The sequence below is a fragment of the Psammomys obesus genome, unplaced genomic scaffold, assembly GCF_907164565.1.
Source record: "Psammomys obesus unplaced genomic scaffold, mPsaObe1.curated_primary_1811, whole genome shotgun sequence".
In the NCBI taxonomy this organism is placed as follows: Eukaryota; Metazoa; Chordata; class Mammalia; order Rodentia; family Muridae; genus Psammomys; species Psammomys obesus.
The window spans coordinates 9,345,476-9,369,418 of record NW_026590859.1 but is presented as its reverse complement, the minus strand read 5'-3'; the positions used below and the strand labels follow the sequence as shown (position 1 = coordinate 9,369,418).

General features: G+C 40.4%; 1 protein-coding gene across 3 annotated transcripts in view; it reads right to left on the bottom strand.

The window, feature by feature from the left end:
• Mark1 (microtubule affinity regulating kinase 1) overlaps positions 1-23,943 on the bottom strand; it is a 115,887-nt gene that overhangs the window by 13,857 nt on the left and 78,087 nt on the right. For 2 of the 3 annotated variants that reach the window (XM_055609228.1, XM_055609229.1), the window contains exons 5-13: positions 23,145-23,210; positions 19,264-19,334; positions 14,957-15,013; positions 11,432-11,668; positions 11,216-11,335; positions 5,800-5,899; positions 4,630-4,742; positions 2,031-2,184; positions 1,560-1,753 (exon numbers count right to left, since the gene is read on the bottom strand). In XM_055609228.1, the coding sequence (XP_055465203.1) occupies positions 1,560-1,753; positions 2,031-2,184; positions 4,630-4,742; positions 5,800-5,899; positions 11,216-11,335; positions 11,432-11,668; positions 14,957-15,013; positions 19,264-19,334; positions 23,145-23,210 (1,112 nt within the window). Of the gene's footprint in view, positions 1-1,559; positions 1,754-2,030; positions 2,185-4,629; positions 4,743-5,799; positions 5,900-11,215; positions 11,336-11,431; positions 11,669-14,956; positions 15,014-19,263; positions 19,335-23,144; positions 23,211-23,943 lie in introns of those variants that run through there. The other variant, XM_055609230.1, reaches the window with a different exon arrangement.

Genomic DNA, 23,943 nt, shown 5'->3' with positions numbered 1-23,943 from the left:
CAAATTCAGATGCAGAAGGGGAAAAATCACATGCAAATTTGTGCAAGTGTAGCTTTAAACGTATTTCAGTCTGCTGAAGAGATAGCTCAGTCGTCCTCCACCAGAAGCTCTGAATCTGAGTTTTAGCATCCACGCAGGGGCCATGAGTCTTAGCCCCTGGAAATCCAGGACCTCTGACCTCTTGAGAGCACCTGCACACATGCACACATGCAGCGACTGCTCACACACACATCAGTAAAAATAACAGATCTTAAAAAATGAGTAACAGAACCGTAGGAGGATGCACACCAGCCCAAAAGACAGGCTGAGTGAAACAGGACACGTGTCAGTTAATACTGATTAAACCATGCAGTTACTACAAAGATCTCCATGCTCCCGTCCAGAAGGACCACACACACCCTAAAAACAAAATACACTATTGACTTAACTATCAAAAAATGAAACAAATAGCTACATTATGTTCATGTCTGCTTTCTCTAGCAAAAGAAACCTACAGAAGGATCCACCCCAACAAATTAGCGTAAGTTATTTTACAAGTTTAGAATGGGAAGTAAGAGACACGAAAGAGAAAACTACAAATTTTGGCAGAATCTTTTGGCTTATGGTTTTTAAAAATAATGTGAATTTTTAAATAATATAGTATCATTAATTTGGATTTAATGTGATACAGTGTTAAATATAGTCTAAGCCCTCACTATTATAAATATAGCACTGTGGATTCTGAGGAAGCTCTGTGTCAACACACAGGTGACCGCCAGGATGGGGAGACAGTGAGCAAACAGGACAGCATCTGGCTAAGACATGAGTAAGACACAGCTACGGTGGGCTGGTGAGATGTGGACGAACCACCACAGGAGGTTCCACTGGGGATATAAGACTTGCACAATTTGTAGCAATGGAATTAGGATCATATCTACTCCCTGCATTACCCTAAACACCCATCATCTAGATATTACCTATCCTATTCTCATCCTTCCATCTCTGTTTTCTTTCTGTCTCATTCTTCCTGCTATCTTACAGGACAGTACTGTGGCCTCTCTTCTAGGTCCCGATTTAATTTCTAGAATGTGACATTTTAAGAGACTTCACAGAAACTGACAAATTATTAATGAGTCTGCTCTCAGAGAGCAGTTGACCTGTAAATGTAAGATTAAGTGCATCAATGAAACATGAAATAAATATTACAAAAGCAGGAGTAACAGTAGGGGGTTTAAGGCACTGCTTTGAAGTTAGGCTATGCATCACTTTAAGAATGTTAGCTTGGGGTGGAGCCTCTTGTCTATAATCCCCCTCAAGAGACTGAGGTGAGAGGACTACTGTTGCTATGAATTCTGGGTTAGCCTGGGCTACTGAGAGAGACTGTCTCAAAACAGCAGCAATAACAACAAAGAATTCTCGGCACCATTTCTTCTATTACATTCATGAGAAGCTTGGCCCCTTTTTCATGGTTTTTAAATTATGATTCATTTAGAAACATTTAAAAAGACAAAAGACAAGATTTTACAATAAACCCTGCAACACGTAAGTTCGAGCTGCAATACAGGAGAGCTCTGACTCACACTCGGGCCAGCTGAAGACTTTTTCCTGTCTGGACCCACCAGGGGGCTGGCTGCCACTTCGCTCTTTGAACCCACCGTGGTGCTGCCAAGTCTGCGGGCTGTGTCTTTGTCCCACTCCTCTTTCTGCTCACTTTCCACACTGCTGGCCTGAGGCCTTTTGGTGTATGATACAGCGGGGGGAATGGAGGGACCAGCTGCAATGTGTAGAAAAAGCAAGGTTAGCTGGAAAACAATCGATACACTGCCTGCAAAAACCTCCTACACTAAAAATATCCATGTTTGCATGTTTTATACTCTCAGCTAAGATAAAATTGATTACAAAACCAGTCCAGGTCCCCAAAACAGAGATCCTATGATCATCCAATGGCACATGTCTGAGAAGCTGCCAGGAATGAGAGGAAATGGAAGTGTGTGTTGGCAACACAGACTGGCAGAGCCAGCCGGTCTCTTGCTCTTAGACTTGCTCCCCACCGTGGTCACTGAAGCGGCGCTGCTTCTGGTTGGCTGAGATGCTTCGCTGGACCTTCAGGTGAGCAGGGGACTGGAGAGTGCTATTGTTCAGGTCACTGCTCGGCCGAGATCGCTGGCACAAGTTTCCACTCGACACTGATTCACCACCTTCGAACTAGGAGAAGAGAGGTCAAGCAGCCTTTAAAACAGGAAGGTATATAAACAAAATGATTTGAAGCTACATGAGGAGCAATCAACTAAAAAACCGAGTTCAAACTGGCAAGAAAGAAGAGAGAGCCAGACATTAAGAGGCCCCGCCAGCACTTGCAACCTGCTGTTGCACACAAGTCCTCAGGTTAGTCAAAACATCAAGTAAGAGCCACGACGCACTGCATGGTGACCGCACAGCAGACACCGTGTTGTACACAGTGTCACTTGTTTAAAAATCACTACAAACCTGTGATGCCTTAGCCTGCACTTTCCAGGTGGGAAAAGCTAAACAAGATCAAGGAAGTCCCTGGGATTCAAGCAGAATAAAATCTAAAATCTTACATATTACACATATGTATCTACATGTGTATCGAAATGTACATATATGCATATACACATAGAAACTATAAAAATAAGTATATTCTCTATTCTGAATTAAACTGTTTTGTTTGCGCTTCTGCATTTATAAAACAATATTTGTTTTGTTGGCTCTGATCAGAAAATGACTTCTCTTAGCCCCAACCATGGTAAGCTGGAAGTTGACACACAGCCTCTTTCTGTAATCTGAAAACTGTGCTGCTGCTAGTTCTAAGTCAACCCTTGGCATGGCAGTGGAAGTCAGGCTGTCCACATCAAACAGCAACACTGAGGCTACTGATTACAGCAGCAGGGCTACAGAGCAGTGCTCCATTAGCAACTACTCTAAGAGTGTTAAGGATTAACATAATAATCTTTTAAAAAGGTTTATTTATTTGTTATTTTTTATATAGTGTTTTGCCTGCATGTGAGAGGGCACCAGATCTCTCTATGGATGGTTGTAACCACGTGGTTGCTAGGAATTAAACTCAGGACCTTTGGAAGAACAGGCACTGCTCTTAACCACTGATCCATCTCTCCAGCCCCATAGTAATCTTCTCAACGACCCTAAGAGCTAAGTATTATTGTCCAGCTTTACAGGTAAGAGAACTGAGGCACCGAAAATGAAGTTCATAGTTAGTGTCTCTAGCAGAGGGGCAGTAAACACGACTCTTTCCATTCATAGCAGCTTCAGTAATTTACTTCCACTATAACTTGATTTTAACATATTTGCAACTTTGTATTTGAATTACTAAGAAAGTTAAAGTGCCCTGTGGTCACCTGAAGTCCAAGTAGAAGAGACTAAAAATACCTATTGGACATTCCCACTGAACTCTCTTGACTAGGCCTCCCTGTCCCTAGAAGTTATTACACCTGCTCAGAGTTTGTTGAGAGGGTCAGATGAATTAATACTTGTGACATCTTTAGAAGAGATACACACTCCTCTGATAACAACTCCCAAACATTAATCAAATTCTTTCTCCAAATCCAGATCTTTATATCCAACACCAACAGGAATCTCCTCCCATGACTTCTCATCTGCCCCTGAGAAGCTCACACCCTTCTCCTGACAGGCCACCTTACACACACAGCTGCCTGTGAGAAATCAGGGCATAGCCACCTCCCATGGGTCACCAGGTGCCATTAGCTTTCCCTGTTCCCAGCACGTGGGTCCCCAGGATGGACTTGATCCTAGCCTGCTGTGGGTGCCAGCTCCCAGGGCACTCCCACGGTGTCTGCAGCACACTCCATAATGAACAGTGCTGCTGGCTGCCTGCCTTTGCACCCAGGGCTGCTGGGCAGGAAAGATTCCCAGCCTTTCCCTCATGGTATTAGCATAGTTTCTGAGGGAAGGCAGGGTCGATACATTTCAGTTAGATGATGATTTTGTTCATAGCTACTATTTGTTTATGGATAATTATATCCCTTTTTTACAGAATGCCTCTCACATTTGTCTAATTTTCAACTTTCAATGCTTTGGCCTCTGTTCTATTTATTCCTCTGTAGCTACTTTTTCAAAGGATTATTTACTTGAATGGGTTACTACTTGCAAACAGTTATTTCCTGCATTCATCTCCTTAATATGGACTTCTGATGGCTATGAGAATTCCTAGCAGAGTGCACAAAAGCCACTTGACACAAGGTCAATTCATTAAGCATCTTTCTCTGGGGTCTCATATATCTATGTGGTTGCAGACACACATGCTTCTCTTTGTTTCTGTACCTTCATGATTATCATATGCCTTTGGCTGCACAGTGTGCACCATACAACTCTGGGGACACAGGCTCAGAGTCACGACTGCAGGTGGAGCTGCTGGGGCCAAGCAGAGCAGTGGCCTGCGCATCCCTAATGAGATCTGTGACCAATTCAGCGCCTCCACTTCCAATCTCTTGTAAGACTGTTAGGATCTTCACATTATTTTTCATTATTTCACATTATTTCACATTATTTTATTTTGGTCACAAAAAGACCTGAATACATTTAGCAACATATCTTTATCCATTTAATTAAAAATTAATTTATATTAATTTAAAAAGAGAAAAAAAAACTTACTTCAGGTGGTTTTCTACCTAGAAGAATATAAGTAGCCATAACTTCATCGTATTTCTGACTTACTAAGGCATCATTGATTTCATCTCGTGCAAAACCCATAGTGACCATAATGTCTGAAAAAAAAAAAAAGAATTTTTTCTTCTTGAAATATAACTATTTAGTAAGTGATCAGCAAATATATACATTCAAAGTGAATTTTAACTCTGAAATCTTTTGGATTATTAACCTACAGGGCAAGTACATTCAGATACTACACCTTTATCACTTTTTCAGACTTATTTATTTTAACTAAGAGTTTTGCCTGCATGTGTCTATGTGCACTACATGCATGCCTGGTGCCTGTAGATGTGAGAATAGGGAATAGTTCCCCTTGAACTGGGGCTATAGTTGGTTGTTAGCCACAATCTAGGTGCTGGGATTAAACCTGGATCTTCTATAAGAGCAACAAGTGCTTTTAACTGCTGAGCCACCTCTCCAGCCACATCTTCTAATTTTTTTGTGATTTGGATTTAATATATCCTCACAATTTCTCATATCCTGGGACACTTCTGAGTGGACTTCATTTGTCCAAGCAAGGTCTGCATTGTCTTAGCCCACATAATGGCCCCTCTTCTCTATCTTTGCTGTCTCTGTTAGCACATCCTCGGCCACTCATGAAGAGGCCGATATCTCAGTTTAAGAATCTCTACTTCCTTTCATCTGAAGTTCTCAGTTTTTCTTTTAAGGCTTGACTCCCACAATGCTCCTATCAAGTTCTTATTGAGGACTGGAGCAGAGAGGGTGGACTCCACTGAGGAGTGCAGAGCAGAAAGGGAGGAGCAACATGCCGCAGGCTTGGAACTCAGAGTGCCCTGAACTTTACTATACTTTTCAGTCTGCTCAGGGCAAATAGTTACAGTGCTCATTCTTCCAGAGAGGGAGAAGAGAAAGAACAAATTATGTTTGTCTATTATTTTAACTTGGGTTACAGTTGCCAAAAACTGAGCAGAACCACAGGTACACACATGAGAACAAACCACAGAACTCGGTACTTTAGTGTCTAGTGTGGCATTCTGGTGGCGATGCACCTGTTTTAAAATAAGAAAGTCCTATGTAAACATTACTGCGCAGGGCTACAGGACTCTCACCTGTAGTCTACGGCAGTGCTTCTCACGGAATTCCAACACTTACCTATTCTTTTTGCATCACTGAGATCGAGCTCAGGTTCAGAATATGGCTTTAGCTCTTCTTCTTCATGACCAACATTCATCCATCGGTCCTTCATGATTTGCTAAGAGAGAAACTCTGAGTCATGTTTGGTAAATTACAATACTCAACCCATTCCTCAAATGTGAAATTTATTGTTTCACTCAACAAGAATTAGACAATACTTTCAAATAAAGATACTCTATGTTCCTTAATTAATGGTCCAACTGGAGGTGTGAGTCTCTAGGAACTCAGAATCTTATCACAACTATATCAGCCACTATTCACCAAAGGTAATGCCCAAATAACACTATTTCCACATCCCTCTGAAAGGAGTATTTCCAAATTGCAAGTTTTAACATGAGAACCTGACTTTAACTTTTGCTTCATATTTTCATATATAAGATTAATAAGATTTTTTCTTATCTTCATGCATTTATTTTAAAATCTCACTCCTTAGAAAGGAGATTTTGGGGGATGGAAATCTAGGCTAGTCAATCCAGGTAACTCAAAGAATATGGGGAAGAATGGTAGTAAAGATTAAAGTTCAGAATCATAAATTAGGTAACACTCAAGGTGAAAACAGGTATTGGTGAAATTACCACAATCAAATAACCTGATGCTGTGAAGATCGGCCCTGGGCTGTAAAAGACAATCCAGAGGGAACTGTCCATAGTGTCCAGCTGGTGGGCTCCAGCTGGGTAAGGAGTTAGTATCCAGACTATGTAAAGAAGACCTATAACAAGTATGCAGCTAAACCTTTACTACTGGCTGAGTTTATACACCGAGGACTGTTCTGAAATAGCAGTTTAAAAAAAACAGATTACAGATCCCTTCCCCATATACAACGTAAAGCTTCCTAACTGTAACTGTACAAAGGGCTGGAGAGCTGGCTCAGTGGTTAAGATCCCTCCTTTCTTCCAGAGGAATTCCTTTGATTCCCGGTACCTACATGGAGCTTAGAGCCATCTGTGATTACTCTAGCTCTAGGGGATTCAATGTGGGCAACCATGGGCACCAGGCATGCACATGAGCACATGGATGTACAGACATCTATGCAGGCAAAATAGTCACACACATAAAAATAAAATTATAAAAATTATTAAAAAATAAAAATGAAGTTGCAGCAGCATCTGTTGTCATCTGTGCTCAGCCATCAGGGTTTCCAGTCTCACAGGGCACTTCAGAGAGAGATGGATGTGTGCACGGACAACAGTAGCCTGGCCTCAGCCCACTGTCTTATCCTTCTGTGGTGGTTTGAATAGGTATGGCTCTTATAGATTCATGTGTTTAAATGCTTGCCCATACGCACTATCAGAAGGTGTGGCCTTGGAGGAAGTGTGTCACTTTGAAGACAGGCTTTGAGGTCATATATGCTCAAGCTACACCTAGTATGAGACAGTCCCCTTTTGCTGCCTTTGCATCAAGATGTAGAAATTTTGGCTTCTCCAGTACTATGTCTGCCTGTACACTACCATGCTTCCTGCCATGATGATAATGGACTAATCCTCTGAAACTGTAAGCCACCCTAAATTAAATGTTTCTCTTTATAAGAGCTGCTTTGGTCATGGTGTCTCTTCACAGCAATAAAACCCAAACTAAGACACCCCCAAAACCATGTTGTCCTCAGCTATGACCCTGTGCTACCCCTGGCCATGGGCCTCAACAAGGGCCACAAAGTGACAAAGAGCAGAAGGAGCTGAGCAATTTGCTGGTGGCCAGGAGGAAGACCTCAGCCAATAAGAACTGATTCCCGCCCTGCCCCACCCTGCCCTGCCCTGCCCTACCCCTCTTTCCCAATATATGTTTACGCTACATTATCATCATCATAAAAATGAAGATCATGTAAGACAATTCCTGAGACCACTGATACCTCAAGGGGGATTTCTTAAGGTTTGCTGTAAGAAAACCTTTCTCTAAAGAATGGACAAGACACATTAGTGCGACAGTGGTACAAGTGTTATAGGAGTAACCAACCACCTTTAAAAAGGCCCACTTTATGAGATGGTACCCACATATGACACTTCTAAAGTAGCCAAGAACCTGAGACTAGATAGGTCATGGGCCTAGGGGAAAGGCTCCTATTATTATTCTGCTAAAGAAATACAGCAATAAAATTAGTTCTAATGACATACTGCTACAGATAAGAGCATCACTCAGCCCTCACCAGAGAAGGTTCTCCTTGTAGTAGATAGTAATTAACACAATTGGACAATATGCAGAGTGAGACTTAGGAGTACTCAGTCCTAAAAGGGGGCATCTTTATCAAACTCCTCCCCTCAAGGCTCAGGGATCTATGCAGAAGAGGAAGTAGAAGGACTGTAAGAACCAGAGGTGGTGGATGACTAAAAGGAAATAGGGCTGATACACAAGAATTCACAAAGACTATGGTAGCATGGACCTGAACAGGCTCAAACCAAACAGAATCCAGCTTGGTGAAGGGGAAGTGGACATAAAGTCCCACACCTAGCCAAGAAGATATCTGCAAGCGATAGCTGTTGGGAAAGGGAAGATTATTAGATTATTTATCTCCAATGGAGTGTTATGGACCACATCAAGCACACTCCAGGTCAGGCCCCATGCCCAGGAGCAGTTGGCCAACATAAAACATACTCCATGTTTTCTTGTCGCTGTTTATTTTGATTTGGTCTTACTGTTTTTGTTTGCTTTGACTTTTTTTCCTTAGTGTTGTTGTTGTGTGTCAGTGTGTGTGTGTGTGTGTGTGTGTATGCATGCATGTTTGTGGGAGAGAGACAAAAAAAACATAACATTGAGTGGGTGGGGAGGAGCTTCTGGTAGAAAAGAATATGGTCAAAATATATTGTATGAAAATTTTAAATAAAAAAGTGGCATCCAGCTTCTCTGGACTGTCGTTTCAGGGATCTGTGAGCAGTGTGTATAGTCAAGTATACAATAGTATATTTCTGACATGAACTCACCGTTCTGGGGCTGAAATGGCTTTGACACAGACCATACTCAAGTATATCAACTGAAACTTCTGAACACCAAGTATTTTTAAAAAACCTAATCTTCAGGCTGGAGAAATGGCTCAGTGGTTAGGAGCACTGGCTGCATCTCTAGAGAACACAGGTTCAATTCCCAGCAGCCATATGGCAGCTCATGACTGTCTGCTCATGACTGGCAGCTCATAACTCCAGTTCCAGGAGATCCATGGCATCAGGCATGCATGTGGTGCATACATACGTACATATATATATATATGTATATATATATACATACACACATATGCATACATATATACACATATATGTGTGTGTGTATATATATATATATATATATAAATAATTCAGGCAGGCAATACCCATATACATAAAATTTAAAAAAATCTTTAAAAAATTCTAATCATCATTGTTAGCAGTAGTATATATTATAGAAAATATGGATTTGTTATGGCAAGATCAAATTTTTGAATAATAATTTGGCTTTTAAATTCAAATCCATGCACTCTAGTACTTTAATATTCAGTGTTTCACACTACTGGGGCTTGTACCTAAGGCCCTGTGTGTGGCAGGCAAAGGCTCTACCACTGAGCTACAGGGACTCAGTTGCTGAGGCTGGTCTTGATCTTCACCTCTTCCTCAGTTGCTGGGTTTATAAGCCTATAGCATGAGGTCTGAAAATGTTTCATCCTTTTAATGTTAAGAATGAGAGAGTAAAGCACGTGGCTAACTATTCTGGCCAAAATGTAGAACTGTAAGTTAGTCCTCTTTGAGGGAAGCACATCTGTTTGTACTAGCAGCCCAGAGGTTTTAAGCACTGGCTCCCCAGGTGGCTTCTGTCCTTCTACTCTGCCCTTACATGAGCTGCTCTGGCACCTCTGGGAATGCTATTGACATGCAGATGAAGGGGGCTCTGAATAAAAGTGCATACCACCAACACCTCTAGGCTCTGCCAGCAATGACACTCACGCATGCACCATATACATAAATATGATTTAAGTCAATCTTAAAAACGGGGGAGGGGGCACAGAGCAGGAAGAGGAGAGGCTGATGTTCTCTGAAGTTCCAGTGCTTCGGAACTAAGTCAGTGGTTTTCTGTTCTGAGCAATAACACACTTTTCTATGAATGGTTGGAAGCAAGCTGAGAAAAGCAGTAATACAGAAATGGGCTTTCTTTACTACAGATGTCAATATTAATATGTCTTTTCACCCCAAAAGAAAGAACACAAAAAACCTGAGCCAAATGCTAACCACATTTAAACAGCGCAGTAAAAACAAACAAACAAAACCCCAATTGATCCTTTCCCGTAAAGTACTTAGTAATTTCCCAGTCCTTTAACTTCTACCAAACATACTGTGTCTTTTAGAAAAATCATGTGTGGAAATAGAATTATGCAGCCAAGCTGAGCTGCGCACGGTGAGCAGGGCTGGCTTTCCAGGGCTGGGCCCACTTCTTGGTGTATGTGCCAGAAAGCCGCTCTGAAATTACACCATACAGAAACGTCACTAAGTTCCCTGTCCATCCCACGAGGGTGAGAAGACTTTAAAAGTCCAAGTGAGGAATGGGTACCGAGTCTCTGACATTTTCTTAACACAGGCCAAAATATTCCTGGAGAAAAATGTGAAGGTGCTAAAGGGATGGCCTGGAGACTAAAATCACTTTTCGAAGGTTGGGTTGGTTCCCAGGCCCACATGGCAGCTCACAACCATCTTAACTCTAGTTCTAGGCATTAGTCACCCTATTCTGGTCTCTAGAGTACTGCATGTATGTAATTCCCATATATACAGGCAAACAGTCATAAACATTAAACAAACAAACAAAAGGAAACAAACAATAAAAGCCTTTAAGAAACAAAGAAAACCCAGATGGGGAAAATGCTTAAGATAATCTGCTATCTTAATTACAGGTCAAAAAGGAAGAGACTGGTAGTCTGGGTTACAAGACCCTCTGCAGCTAGGCCACGTCAAATGGGGCTGTACAGAATGTGTACGGACAACAGCAGTGTGCTAAGTGAGAGGCACCTGTCCCATGCCCTACTTGTCATGTATCTGCACATTTTCTGATCTGAAGTTTCTGTTACAGACTTTGTTTCCTGTGATTTCAGACAGAGAAGAATTCCCTGGGCTAGAATTATCAGTCAGCTTCAACCTTCAAATATTTAGTGGATCTTAATTAACATAAAGGCTTTTGTTCTGGACCAGGTAGTTTCTGACAAAGGCTAGGTCTAGCCTCTTCAAAAGTCAACTTTGTCTCCATTGTGTCAGTTTTCATAACTCCCCAAAGAACCAAGAAATAATCCTTTGGAGAGACCTACTGTGGTCTCTGAATAAAGAGCGTCACTTTTCAAATTAGAGGAGGGGCAAACACAGGGACCACGCTCTGCGGCAACACAGGAGCCACGCCCGCAGCGGTTAGGCTCAGGAACACACCGCGCGCTCACCTCCAGGCTGCCCCTCTTTATGGGGTTCAGCACTAGCAGTTTCTTCAGGAGGTTCTCACAGTCCGTGGACATGTAGAAGGGAATACGGTACTTCCCCCGCAGGACTCGCTCTCGCAGCTCCTTTGACAGAGAAGGAAAGGATTTTAAGTATCGGCTGACATTACGGCTTTTGGGGATAAGGGCTTCAGCACCAAGCGGACAGAAACGGACAGATACCTTTAGATTCTGGCCGTCAAAAGGCAGGGAGCCACTGACCAGCGTGTAGAGAATGACGCCCAGACTCCACACATCCACTTCCGGCCCATCGTACTTCTTGCCTTGGAAAAGCTCCGGGGCAGCGTAAGGCGGGCTTCCACAGAATGTGTCCAATTTGTTCCCCACTGTGAATTCATTGCTAAAACCAAAGTCAGCAATTTTAATATTCATATCAGCATCAAGGAGAAGGTTTTCAGCCTAAGAGGAAAATAATAAAAAGGACAATGTAAAAGCGTACACAAAATAAAAATGTCTGCTCTACTTGTTTCAGATTCTAAGCTTGCTAGTGCATGCCTCTCACTTAAAAATGTAGGATCTAATTTTGCACTGTATAGCTAGCTGTCCAAACAACATCTGTGGAAGACTGAATTTTAACACTCAAAAAAAAAAAAAAAAAAGGAGAACTCATAGGAATTATAAACACATTTCCCCCAAAAAGTTTACTTTAAACATTTTTAAGTTCATGGTAAGAGGCCTCTTAGAACCATATCACAACAGGACTAATCTACAGAACATATATTGAAATCACTGCTTTGCCTCAGATTTAGGCCTTAACCAGGGGAGCACCATTTAACAGGTAGGTGATGCTAGGCTCCAGGACATGACTAAGATGATTGCCAGCCAGGGTTCTGTGGCTCTGAACTCACTTGTCTGTCCTCCCTACATAATGTGCCCTTAACTGTTTAGTGAAAGGAAACAAACTGCAACAATTTGGCTCTCACAGACTTTACTTATTTATTTGCTGTTCTAAAAGTAGACTCTTGTCTAAAGTCAGATTCTGCAGAAAGCAAGGCCTATGTTCCCATGTTTGAGAGGCTCTTGCAAAAATTCTAAAACAATTGCCCAGAGATAAAAATGGAAATACCTTCTTTAAAAGCAATCAACTTAATGAGACTTGCTTTGTGCATGCTTCACTTCAAATTCTGTTTTCAATTGATGAATAAAGAGACCAATAAAGCTACAGGTTGGTATGCAGATGTGCTTTGTCGGAGTAAAAAAGAAGTAAGACTGACCAAGATGAAGATCAGAGAGCCTTGTGCTTCACTGGAGGGCCCATCACATGTCTTTCTCTCCTCCAAGTCCCCCCTCTTTTCTTTGTCCCTTTGTGGTGTTCTAGCTTACCTCGTATTTGTGAAAAGTGTAACTACAACAATGATGGCTAATGTTAACTATCAACTTGACCAAGTCTATAGTCATCTGGGAAGGCCTATGGGGACGCCGGCCCAGGCTGTGCTCATACCTATAGTCTCAGACTGGGGAAGCTGAGGCAGGCGATTGCAAGTTCCAGGCCAGCCTGGGCTAGCTACATGGTGAGATACTGTTTCGAAAAACCCAAATGCAAGCAAGCCTCCCCTCCACCAAAAAAAAAAAAAAAAAAAAAAAAAAAAAAACAACTAAAACCAAACAAAAAGAAACCAAAAACCTAACCAACTAATCAACAAATAGAAGTGGACACAGATACTATGAAAATGAACGAATCTGGAAGAGTAACATTAAATCAGCATTTATGGGCTAAGAATAACAAAAATATGCCTTCCTGTTATAAGGGCCCAAGTCTCCTTGGCCATCTGCAGTAAGGTAGTTTTTCCAGTTTCTCCGGAACAGTGTATCAGGGATTCTCAACCTGTGGCCCTTTAATACAGTTTCTCATGTTGAGGTAACCCCAACCGTAAAATTATTTTCATTGCAACTTCATAACTTTAATTCCACTAGTTATGATTGTAATGTAAATATCTGATATGCAAGACATCTAATATGTGACCCCGGTGTAAGGGTCATTTGACCTCCAAAGGGATCATGACTCACAGGTTGAGAACCGCTGGTCTGGATGGAAATCTAAGTGAGGACACTGCCTCCAAAGAGACCAGCAATAATCCTGGCGTCTGTGTCCAGGCATATGTGGGAAGCTCTCTATTGGGCTGGACTAAACACAGAGTTGTTAAATGTGATTTTTTAAATATAAAAATGAGATGTTAAGCTATGAATCAAACAAAAAAATGGGGTAACTGCCCACCCCTTTTCTTTGTAGAAATGACTTCCCCTTAAAAAAAATCCCAAGAGGAGAACTGATACAGAAACATCTGGACCAGTATACAGGTCAGAAGAATAGAAGCAAAACATAGAATTAGATTTCTGACCACTGTATAAAGCATTACATTTAAATAGAACCCAAATTTGATGCAAGTAATGGATAAAAGCAATGACAAAAGTTAAAAAGGAAAATAGAAGATGCTGGATAATGAAGAAAAGGGCAAGAAAAAAAAAAAAAAAAGACAGACAGACAGACTTAAGCCCAAGCTTTTGAATCTTGTCTGACCATAGCCATTTCTACCACACATCTTATTCCAAAGTATTCTCATCTCAACATTTACTTTCTATTGCTGTGGCAAACACCATGAACAAAAACAACTCTGAGGAAAGGGTTTAGTTAGCCTCCATATCCCTGGTCACAGTCCACCGAGTTAGGGCAGGAACTCCAATCAGGAGCCTAGAGGCAGGAACTGAAGCAGAGGCCATGGAGGGCGTTGCTCACTGTCCTGCTCCTCATGACTCACTCAGTTTGTTATTTTATATCACCTAGGACCAGTCAACCAGGAGTGGCACTGCCCACAGAGGACAGGTCCTCCCGCATAAACATTCATCAGGAAAATGCCCTGCAGGCTTGCCTACATGGCACTTTGATGAAGACATTTTCTCAGCTGAGGGTCCCTCTTCCCAAAAGACTAGCTAGTGTCTCGTAGACAAAAAACTAACCAACACATACTCATACTAAGCCCTCTTCTCATTTTGAACATCAGAGCTGAGAAAGAACCCTGATTCTTACATGTGGCAAACATATATTTATTGTGCTATCACTTGTCTAGATAGGACCTTGACTATTTACAGGTGAGGACAGAATTCCGTGTTTATCTATCTGAAACATGCTAGCTAACAGGCAATGAAGTCCTCTAACTCTATTGTTGGATAGCGTCATGCCCACATTTTCACGTACTAGGTGAATATGGTGCCTTTCATAAGCTATGGTGACAATCCTATAAAAAACAACCCATCCTGTGTCTAAAATGCTGGGTAATGGAAGAGGTGGTCCTAATTTTATTATGACAAATTTTTAAGTGTGTGTATGACAATACAGGTAATGATGTGTGCACCTGTGTGGAGGCCAGAGGAGCACATCTGGTACCCTGCTGTATCACACTCTGCCTCATTCTCTTCAGACAGAAGCACTCACTGACTTGGCACTGGTTGTTTCGGCTAGGCTGGCTGCCAGGGAGCTGCCAGGATCTATACCAGCTTCTGCCTCCAAATGCTGCAGCTATGGGCATGCACAGCCCCACCAGGTTTATCAGGCGAGTGCTGAGGATTTGAACCCTGGTCTTCATCCTTGCAAAGCAAGGGCTTTTACTTGTCAAGCCATTCCCCCCTGCCACCCCCTTATTATTTCACATTTTCATAATTAAGATTGTGATTTTAAAAGCAGAAGCTTACCTTAAGATCACGGTGAACAATGCATTTTTGATGACAATACTGTACAGCAGACACAATCTGAAATAAATATTTGGATAAAAAGTCAAAATTATTTTATGGTTCAATACTTGATTTTCATAATTATCACTTTTAATTTAGGTAAGTACTAACATTGATTGAAAAATAATAGCAATTTCATGATTTAGAACACTATGCTTATTAAAGAGACGAAACTTCTACATGTGGGAAGTAATATTCTTTTGGGAAAACATACTATCTTTTTTTTTTTTGGTCAATATCCATGGAAATTCTCTATACAAATTAAATTTCTGTTTACATGAGTCAAAGTGTATGATCTGTAGTTTAGAACAAGGGTTTACTACAATGTCAAAAGACTGCTACACATGCAAACTAGCATTTGAGACAGCTGACTGGAGTTAAAGCTGCATCATTTGGGATTACATCACATTTGCTCAAGGCATATTAATTTATCAAGAACTAATCAATAACATTTAACAACAGCTCATATTTTCTGCTCTAATATAAGGAAACAGAAAAGTAACTAGCCCTCAAAAAGACAAACAAACAAACAAACAAGAACTGAGATACAGGCTACTTTTGCACTTGCCCCTAGTTTAGCAAAGCACTGTGCAGTGCACACACATTCTGCAGCCTTTAATCAGTGTGTAAGACTCTGGGGACAAGGGCCAGACAAGGGCCAATGTAAAGGCCTCAAATACAAAAAAAAAAAAAAAAGAGAGAGAGAGATTATAAGCTTTTCTATGATAACTCTTTACCCAGTAGCAATCGATAAAGAGCTACCTTGTAATGCGTAATGTGTAATTCTAGCTGGTGCATTTTAGTGCAGAGCTGGGGAGTCAGTTAAATGTAAACCCAGTGTGGACACGGGGTAGCCATTCACAAATGGAGACAGAAAAGAGGTTTCTGAACATCTAATGGCGGTATGAAGAATAGCTGTGTTAATAGGAATGAAGAGGAAAGGAATTTAAAATAGAGTCAAAGTGGCATTTCAGGGTTAGAAAATTATTCAAACGTATGCTAAAATGGTTCAAAGACAAGACATGAATGTGAAAAAAAACCCCACTAACATACACTGAATAAATAATTCAATGAAAGTCATTTGATGCACGTCAGTTTATTGAGTACCTGCTATGTGCTTGTTCCTGGGAGAGTAAAAAAATAAACACTACATGAGCCTTGCCATCACAAAGCTTACAATTTCATTAAGAAGAGAATGTGACTAACTATAATACAAGGTAGACCCAAAGAGGCAGAGGTATAGAGAAGTGAGGGATTTTGAAACAGAATGACTGTCACCAGAAATGCTTCTTGAAGGAGGTGCCACTGGTTGAGGGTATCCTTGAAGGACAGGAGCAGTTGAGATGTTTGACACGAGAGAATGAGGGTAAAGTGATGAGATGGGTTAATGTCGAGGGAGCAAAGCTGGTGGAATCATGCTTTGAGAGACAGCGTGGTAAGTCTCTGGACTCCACAGCAAGTAAGCACTGTGCAGCCACTAAACGTTTGGGGCAAGATGAAAATGCTATGGGCAGCTTCAAGCAGGAGTCCCACACACAGCAGAACAGAACAATCAAAGTTTCTAAGATTCTGGGGTATGGAGCTGCAAAGTTCTAAAAATTCACTCAATTATGTCTGTTAGCCACAAGATACATTTGCATGTGTATTTTCTGGATATACTATATAGGTAACAGTGTTCAGAGGACCAGGCTACTTTTTACACTGGGTGACAGGAACTTGCTGGTAACAGTGCTATCTTGTATACTCAAAAACTTGTATGACAGTGAAGGGGTGCTACAGTGTTCTGGCTGCCAAGTAAGCATACTTAACTGCTGAGCCATCTCTCTAGCCCCAAAACTATTACATGTGCGTGTGTGTATAAAATATAAGTTACAAATATAAATATAAGTGCATATATGTATAAATATAGGTTATTATACACACATACATATGTATATAATACATATATGTATATTATATGTACATATATATAATATGGTTGCATATCTTCATAGCTTGCAGGGGCACTGTATTGTCAATGGTTACTAAAATGATTTTAAACTGTGCTGTCTTTAATGATTTTAAGCTGAATAGCTCCATTCAAGGGCATGAATCTATAGATCCTTGCTAATGTAGTACATTCTTTAATTGCTTATATAAAAATCATAAACATAGGTAAGTATGTTTATTTGGGAGGGGGGCTAGGGCTCCAGATTATAACCTAAATCTTATTCTGCTTCCAGTCACCACAATGGCTGACAGCACACTTTCATAACACAAAGCCTTTCCACTAAGGACACCTTTCTACAAAGAGGCTAAGAAAAGAAAAGAGAAAAAGGGTAAGTGTTTATTTAGTTGTCTTAAAAGGCAAGCAAGCAGAGCTTACTGAGTACAGAAACAGCTCCCTGCAGCAGGGAGGGCCTTGAATATTAACTGCCATCGATCCACCATTTTCTCTGTGTGTGTGTATGTGTGCGCGCGCGCACGCGAGTGTGTGCGCACGTGTGTGTACACACATACATGTGTTTAGTACATGGGCTTGCAGCAAGCTCCTGAGTGTGACACGTGTGTCGAGGTCAGAGGACAGCTTTCAGGAGTTGGTTCTGCCCATCCTCCACGTAGGCCCCAGGGACTGAACTCAGGTTTTCGGCCTTGGTAGCAGGTGCCTTTGCTCCCTGAGCCAGGTAGATCCCCCACCTACTATTTTGAGTATCTGAGTAACAGAGGCTTATAAAGCCACTACACAACCACTTTGGAAGGTTGGGTCAAAGAGTGGCATGGACTGTCTTCTTCATTCTCCTGATGAGGACTGTTTAATTAGCCTCCATGGAAAGCTATTATAGAGAAAGACCTTATAGAAACATTTTGTGCCCAAACAAACAGATTACAGAATGCTTATAATTGCAGAACCCATGTAATGTTCACAGATGAAGAGCTAACTCACTTTAAAATAAACAATCTTAGTCCACTAAGGGCAAGTCTAGGAGATAACACACCACCGAAGCCTTGCTTCAGCACAGTTTGTGGATAATTCACAACTCACTAGTCATTTCTGTAGTAATTTATAAAGTATAGTTATTTTTTCAATCTAGTTGTCCAACAACAGATGACTGGTTAATGAAAATTTGGTATACATTAAAAATGGAGCACTATTCAGCTCTGAAGAAAAATGTAAAAAACAACAAAATTTACTGGAAAATGGATGAAGTTAGAGTGTATAAAATTAAGTGAGGTCACACAACCTAAGAAAACCCTGCATGTTCTCCCTCATATTTGTACTCAAGCCAGTAATATATGTATATGTGTAAACAAACATTCCTGTGGGTACACAAGGAAAAGAGAACAAGAAAGGCTAAATACGAGGATGTGAAGAAGGAGGGAGTGCAGGAAGGTGACAGACATGAGTCCTGAGAGGGTACAAAGATAACTCCTTTTCTAGTTCACAGAACTCGCTCTGTCACAGAGCTTTCATTTTTGGTGTCTGTAAGTACCTAAAATATATCCAAGTGTAAAATCCAGTGTGAAGCATCACAATTCTGAATGGCTCCTCTGACTATACAAGTTCACTGACATGTATAAACGTTGGGACTAGTTAATTTTGATGTGTGATTTTTTTTATACCCAAGTTTTTTTTTTGTTATAAAGTTTGTAAAAAATAAAGTAGACCTAGTTAAGTTGCAAAAATTAAAATTCTAAATGTGTTTAAAAAAATCACCTTCTCTCACTTTGTCCTTTCTACAGTGAGTCATGATGATGCTAAACCGGAAATGGGAGTGTCCTACCACCATCACCTGCATACCTGCACTTTCTTCACATACATGGCTAAATAAAACTGACCATATTCTTCAAGTCTGAGGTGAATTCTAGAACTAACATATATTTAATTAGAGAAGAAAACAATACAACATCTTCTTTGACCAGCACACATATGTAATGCACACACAAAACCAATAGGACTTGATAACAGCTTCTGGCTGCATCAAAGGACTGAGAATTTCTTCTCCACCTTAGTCTGGTCTGGGTTCAAGACTCAAAGGGAAACACTGTGTCTAACTTACAAAATGTTACCATTCATGACAGTCTCAAAATCCCCATTTGCACTACTATTAGTAAAATTCAGGAAAAACGGGTTTCTGCTCTGGGAATTTTCCATTCTTAAAAAGTAGGAAAAAGGGGTAATTTTTCCTTTAAAAACAAAACCCCATGTATGCTCAAAGTTGTTTGTGACACTACGTGTTGCACATCACTGAAAATACCAGCAAAGCAAAGTTGAAAACCACTTTCCATACCTGCCTAAATTTTGCGCGGGCCTCTTTCTCTTTCATTCTTCCGTGGGCAACTAAGTAATCAAATACTTCACCTGAATCAGAAAGGCAAAGCAGGCAGTAAATACACATTGATTTTGGTTAACAATATATGCAACATCAAGTTTTGGCCTTACTTTTCAAGAACCACTTGGTCCACCATTTTCTGCTGTTTATACAAGTCACAAACTAACACATAAATAGGAAAAGAATTACACATGGAATTGAGAATCTGTAGCAATTTATGATTTATAAAAACTCTTTAAAAATAACCAAGGAAACGTGTTCTACACTTCCACAAGTTATACGTGAAGCACAGCCGATCTTCATTACCCATTCTAATGAAGGGAAGCCACAGGGCAGTTCAAAATCACATTTGGCGTCGGTGCTGTGGCCTCCACTACAAAGCAGTTACAACGCTTTCTCCTAAATCCCCTCACACAGCCTGGTCAGCTCCATCTTTCTTCCAGGTGTTGTATGCTGATTATGCTTATGCTCATGTCCTCACATCTGGGCAGTTACCCACAAATCACATGGAAGCCCATCATCCTTGGCTGCTTTCTGATGCCCCATATGACCTGAGGGCTGCCCCAATCTCTTCACAGCTGCACACATATGCATCTTCATCTCCATGATAGAACAGAGTGGAATGCAACAAATATGTGCTGACTCATTAAAAGCAAATCGATGGTGTTGAAATTTTCTATTGAATCTATGTATCCGTATCTCTAAGTTTGAAGTTTTTTGTCTAGTCAGTAATAGTTTAGAAAAACTAATCATAAGTTAAAATCTTGAAATACTACCACAGTGTAAGGGAGAGACTTATTTTCTGTGTCTCTATCAGCTGCACAATGCAGACACACATGTAGATTAACAACTCACAGAGTGGCTTAGAAGCTCTTACACAGTACAGCCACGTTACAGGCTTCGGGATCCAACCATTGGGTACGAATCCCACGGTAGCCTGTCCTTAGTAGATACTTAACGCCAGGGGCCGTTACCAGGACTTCTTAACCCTATAAAGACGGTGTTTCTAACCAGAGTCTACTCAGCCTCTGTGAGGATTACAGGAAACAATACCTGTGGTTGCGTATAGTGACACTATACGCCACTGTATAAAGTCAATAAATGACACTTACATTTAAGTACACAGATATATGACACATAGGCAAATGAACCCTATATGTCAAATATTAAAAATCAACACACAATGGATGTATGTTGGTGAAATTAAGAATGTGCATGCTGAACATGGCATTTTGTGAATCGGAGGTGGGATGATGAGAACAAGAAATGGAGGGTGCTGCGGCTGGCTCTCCTCAGAGTACGTGCTTCTGGATATGCATTCACAGTTGTTAATTCCAGCTAACCCTTCCGCGTATTATTCCAGACACACACATTTAGGCTGGGAAAGATACACATAAGCATCCAAACATCAGGCATCTGGTTCTCCTCTTAGATTGTGCCCAGGTGGCTCACACCCTACTACATGGCTCGGCCTTCCCCTTGGCATTGTTTGACCACACTTAACTTCACCAATTACAGTGTGATCCTGAGGGCCAACTCTATCTTTGCTCACTGTACATTCTCAGCACTAGAGAACTTCCCTGTAAGCATTTATAAGTGTTACCTGTATGAACAAAAGGAAGAATAAATACTGTGATGGAGGAGCCCTGACACCTACTTTAACAGGCTTCTTTCAATTAACCATGATTCAAAAAACTGTAGAGAAAGAATTCCCTGACTTTCTGGTCACTGAAGATCCTCACTCTGCCATTAGTCCCCTGACTAACACCTGGGAAGGTGGCGCCTGACTCAGAAGTCCACTAGTGTGCAGACCACATTCAATCTCAAAGTATATAGAGATTTCAGAGGGAAAATTCAGTGTTTTCTTTCCCCATCTTGCCTTGCCAAGAATAGATTTAAAAAGTCAAGAAAAAGAGTCTAGATGCACTACCAAAGAATTATAGTTACTTTTGTTGACAAAACCATTTGTGAAACTCAAAGAAAACCTGTCATCTTCTACTTTCCTGGAATCAGAATAGTATCAAGGGCCAGGAGGTTTGGGCTGGTTTTTCTTCTCTGTCTCTCCCTCTCTCAGCACATAAAGATGGAACCTATCTCACTACATACTCCTCACTGCCCTCCAGATGGAGCACTCTTCTTCAACACCAACAGAGTTGACTAGCTATCAACAGCTGAATCAGTTCATACATGCAGAGCTTTGTGGGAAACCTGTAAAAAAGCCGAGAGGTCCTCACTGGCTTCTAGAGACCTGTCGTTTCTTATATCAAAGCATTTCTAACCACCTCTAAATTTTAGATTACTGCCATATAGAAACTCAAACAAAATACATGAGTTTTCGAAATTAAAAGTAATATCCAGGGCTCCTATCCTGACAATGGATTTCTATGGAAATATTTACTGAAGGACATAAAAACCAGTCATTATGGAGCATCAAAAACCCACACTGATGGGCTGGGATGCAGCTCTGTGGCACAGCACCTGCCCAGCATAGGGCCCTGTGCTCAGTCCCCTGCACCACAAAGACAAGGGACCGAACAAATCAAGAAACAAATGAAAACCCTACACTGAAATATTTTCAGTGCAAAAAAAGTTTTGGAGAAAGCAAATTTACTAAAATGTTTAATATGCAAAACAACATAAAAGCAATTACGTATGTTCAGTATTTAAAATAAAAAAGTTTAGAAATCTGAGAAGCCATACAAAAATGTGTTGCCTAGATGCTATGGACAAAACAACTCTTTCTTATTCATTTTACACAGACTCTGCATTGCCACAGACCTGCCATCTTCATGATGGAAAGGCTCTGCACTAAGCTCAATGCAACAGTTTCCTATCAATTAGTGAAAATTAATAAACCAGTAAAATTATTCCAGTAAACTGTGGTTTTTTTCTTTTCTTCTTTCATTTTTCTTTCTTTCTGTTTTCTTTCTTTTCTTTTTTGTAGTTTTTCGAGACAGAGTTTTTCTGTGTATCCTTGGCTGTCCTGGACTTGCTTTGTAGACTAGGCTGGCCTCAAACTCAGAGATCCACTTACTTCTGCCTCCCAAGTGCTGGGATTATATCCCCTCATTTTTAATCAATTGCTATGTTCTCTCTACTTTTAAAGCATGCCTTTAACTATTTTGGTTTTACTTTTTCAATGGTGTAACTCCATAAAATGCAAACACCTTTTTAAAAATTCTAAATGGAATTGCACTTTGAGTCAAGTGTCTCTTATTTAAAAGAAAATGCAGAAAAGTGACCTTCTATTATTTAATTAACACACACATATCAGTCCTCTTGTGACCCTGTAACAGTCAAAGTTTATGCTGTATTCTATATTACATGTGGACTCTGCCACCCTCCATCAACTCAACCCTAACTTACAGAACACAGATCAACAGTTACTTATCCAAAACTTACGAATCACCTTGGCAATGTATATATACTGAAGATCCGTCATATATGAGCAGTCAGATAAATAAATATCTGACCTAGAGCATGCTTTCAGTATAGATTTTATTAAATACATTCTGCATTTGGGATTTTCTGCTTATAGCCAAGGGCTACAAATCGAATATTATTTTAATATTTAAATAAGCAAATTAAAATATTGATAAAATGACAACGAAAATTTAAAACTTCCCTAAGTAATTTTTAAATAAGCCAAAAGTTCTATTTATACTGAAGGCTTAGCAGGTCTTGAAAGTAAACATTAAATTTTCATTAAGAGGTAATTAAAGGATATGTTAGTAAAACTATAATTATGATGAAGACATAAATGTTACAATGAGCTGCCAAGCACCATCAATTCTATATCCACCAAACATGACATGTTTTCTTAGCCCACTCATTCTTACCCCCACTTGCATATTCCATGACTAAGTATAGTGTCTTCTCTGTTTCAATAACTTCAAACAGTTTCACTGAAAAAAGAAGAAATATAATTATATCTGACACCGTAAAATGCATGTTAGTGCTGCAAACCTTAGGCAACAACAAGTAGAATATTAGAATTCTTGCTAAACTGAATAATTCTAACTTTATAATAAAAAAAGTCACTCAAGCGTCATTACTCCTATACAAGGAAACTACTTACCCCAAAGTGATCTGAAGTCAACCTGTGAGTTAAAACAGTGTTGGAGATGAATAAACCATAACTTTTTCTAGTTAGAATAAAACATTAAAAAGAGAAATATTTTTATCACATGCCTTTAATCCCAGTACTTGGGAGGCAGAGGAAGATGGATTTCTGTGAATTCCAGGCCATCCAGGGTTACAGGGAGACCTTGTCTCAAAAACCAAAACCAAAGGAAACAACAACAGATGGGGGAGAGAGAGGAGACACTTATCTTAAAAACAGGAGGACAGAATTTTAATGAAAGCTTAGAGATAGTGTAGCGGTAGGTAAAACATCATGAAGTGTTAGTGTTTGGTATAAAAACAAAACTTATACTTCTGTGATACTAAAAACAACTTGAAGTAAAAATAGAATTATTTTCTGGCTTCAAGATAATAAGTTCAAGGTAAGCCTGGCTACACAGAAAAAATCTGTCTTGAAATATAAAGGAGGAGGAAGAGAAGGAGGAGGAGCAGGAAGAGGAGAAAAAGAAAGGGGGGAAGGAGGGGAAGGGAGTACGACTGTTTTTTAAGATTTAT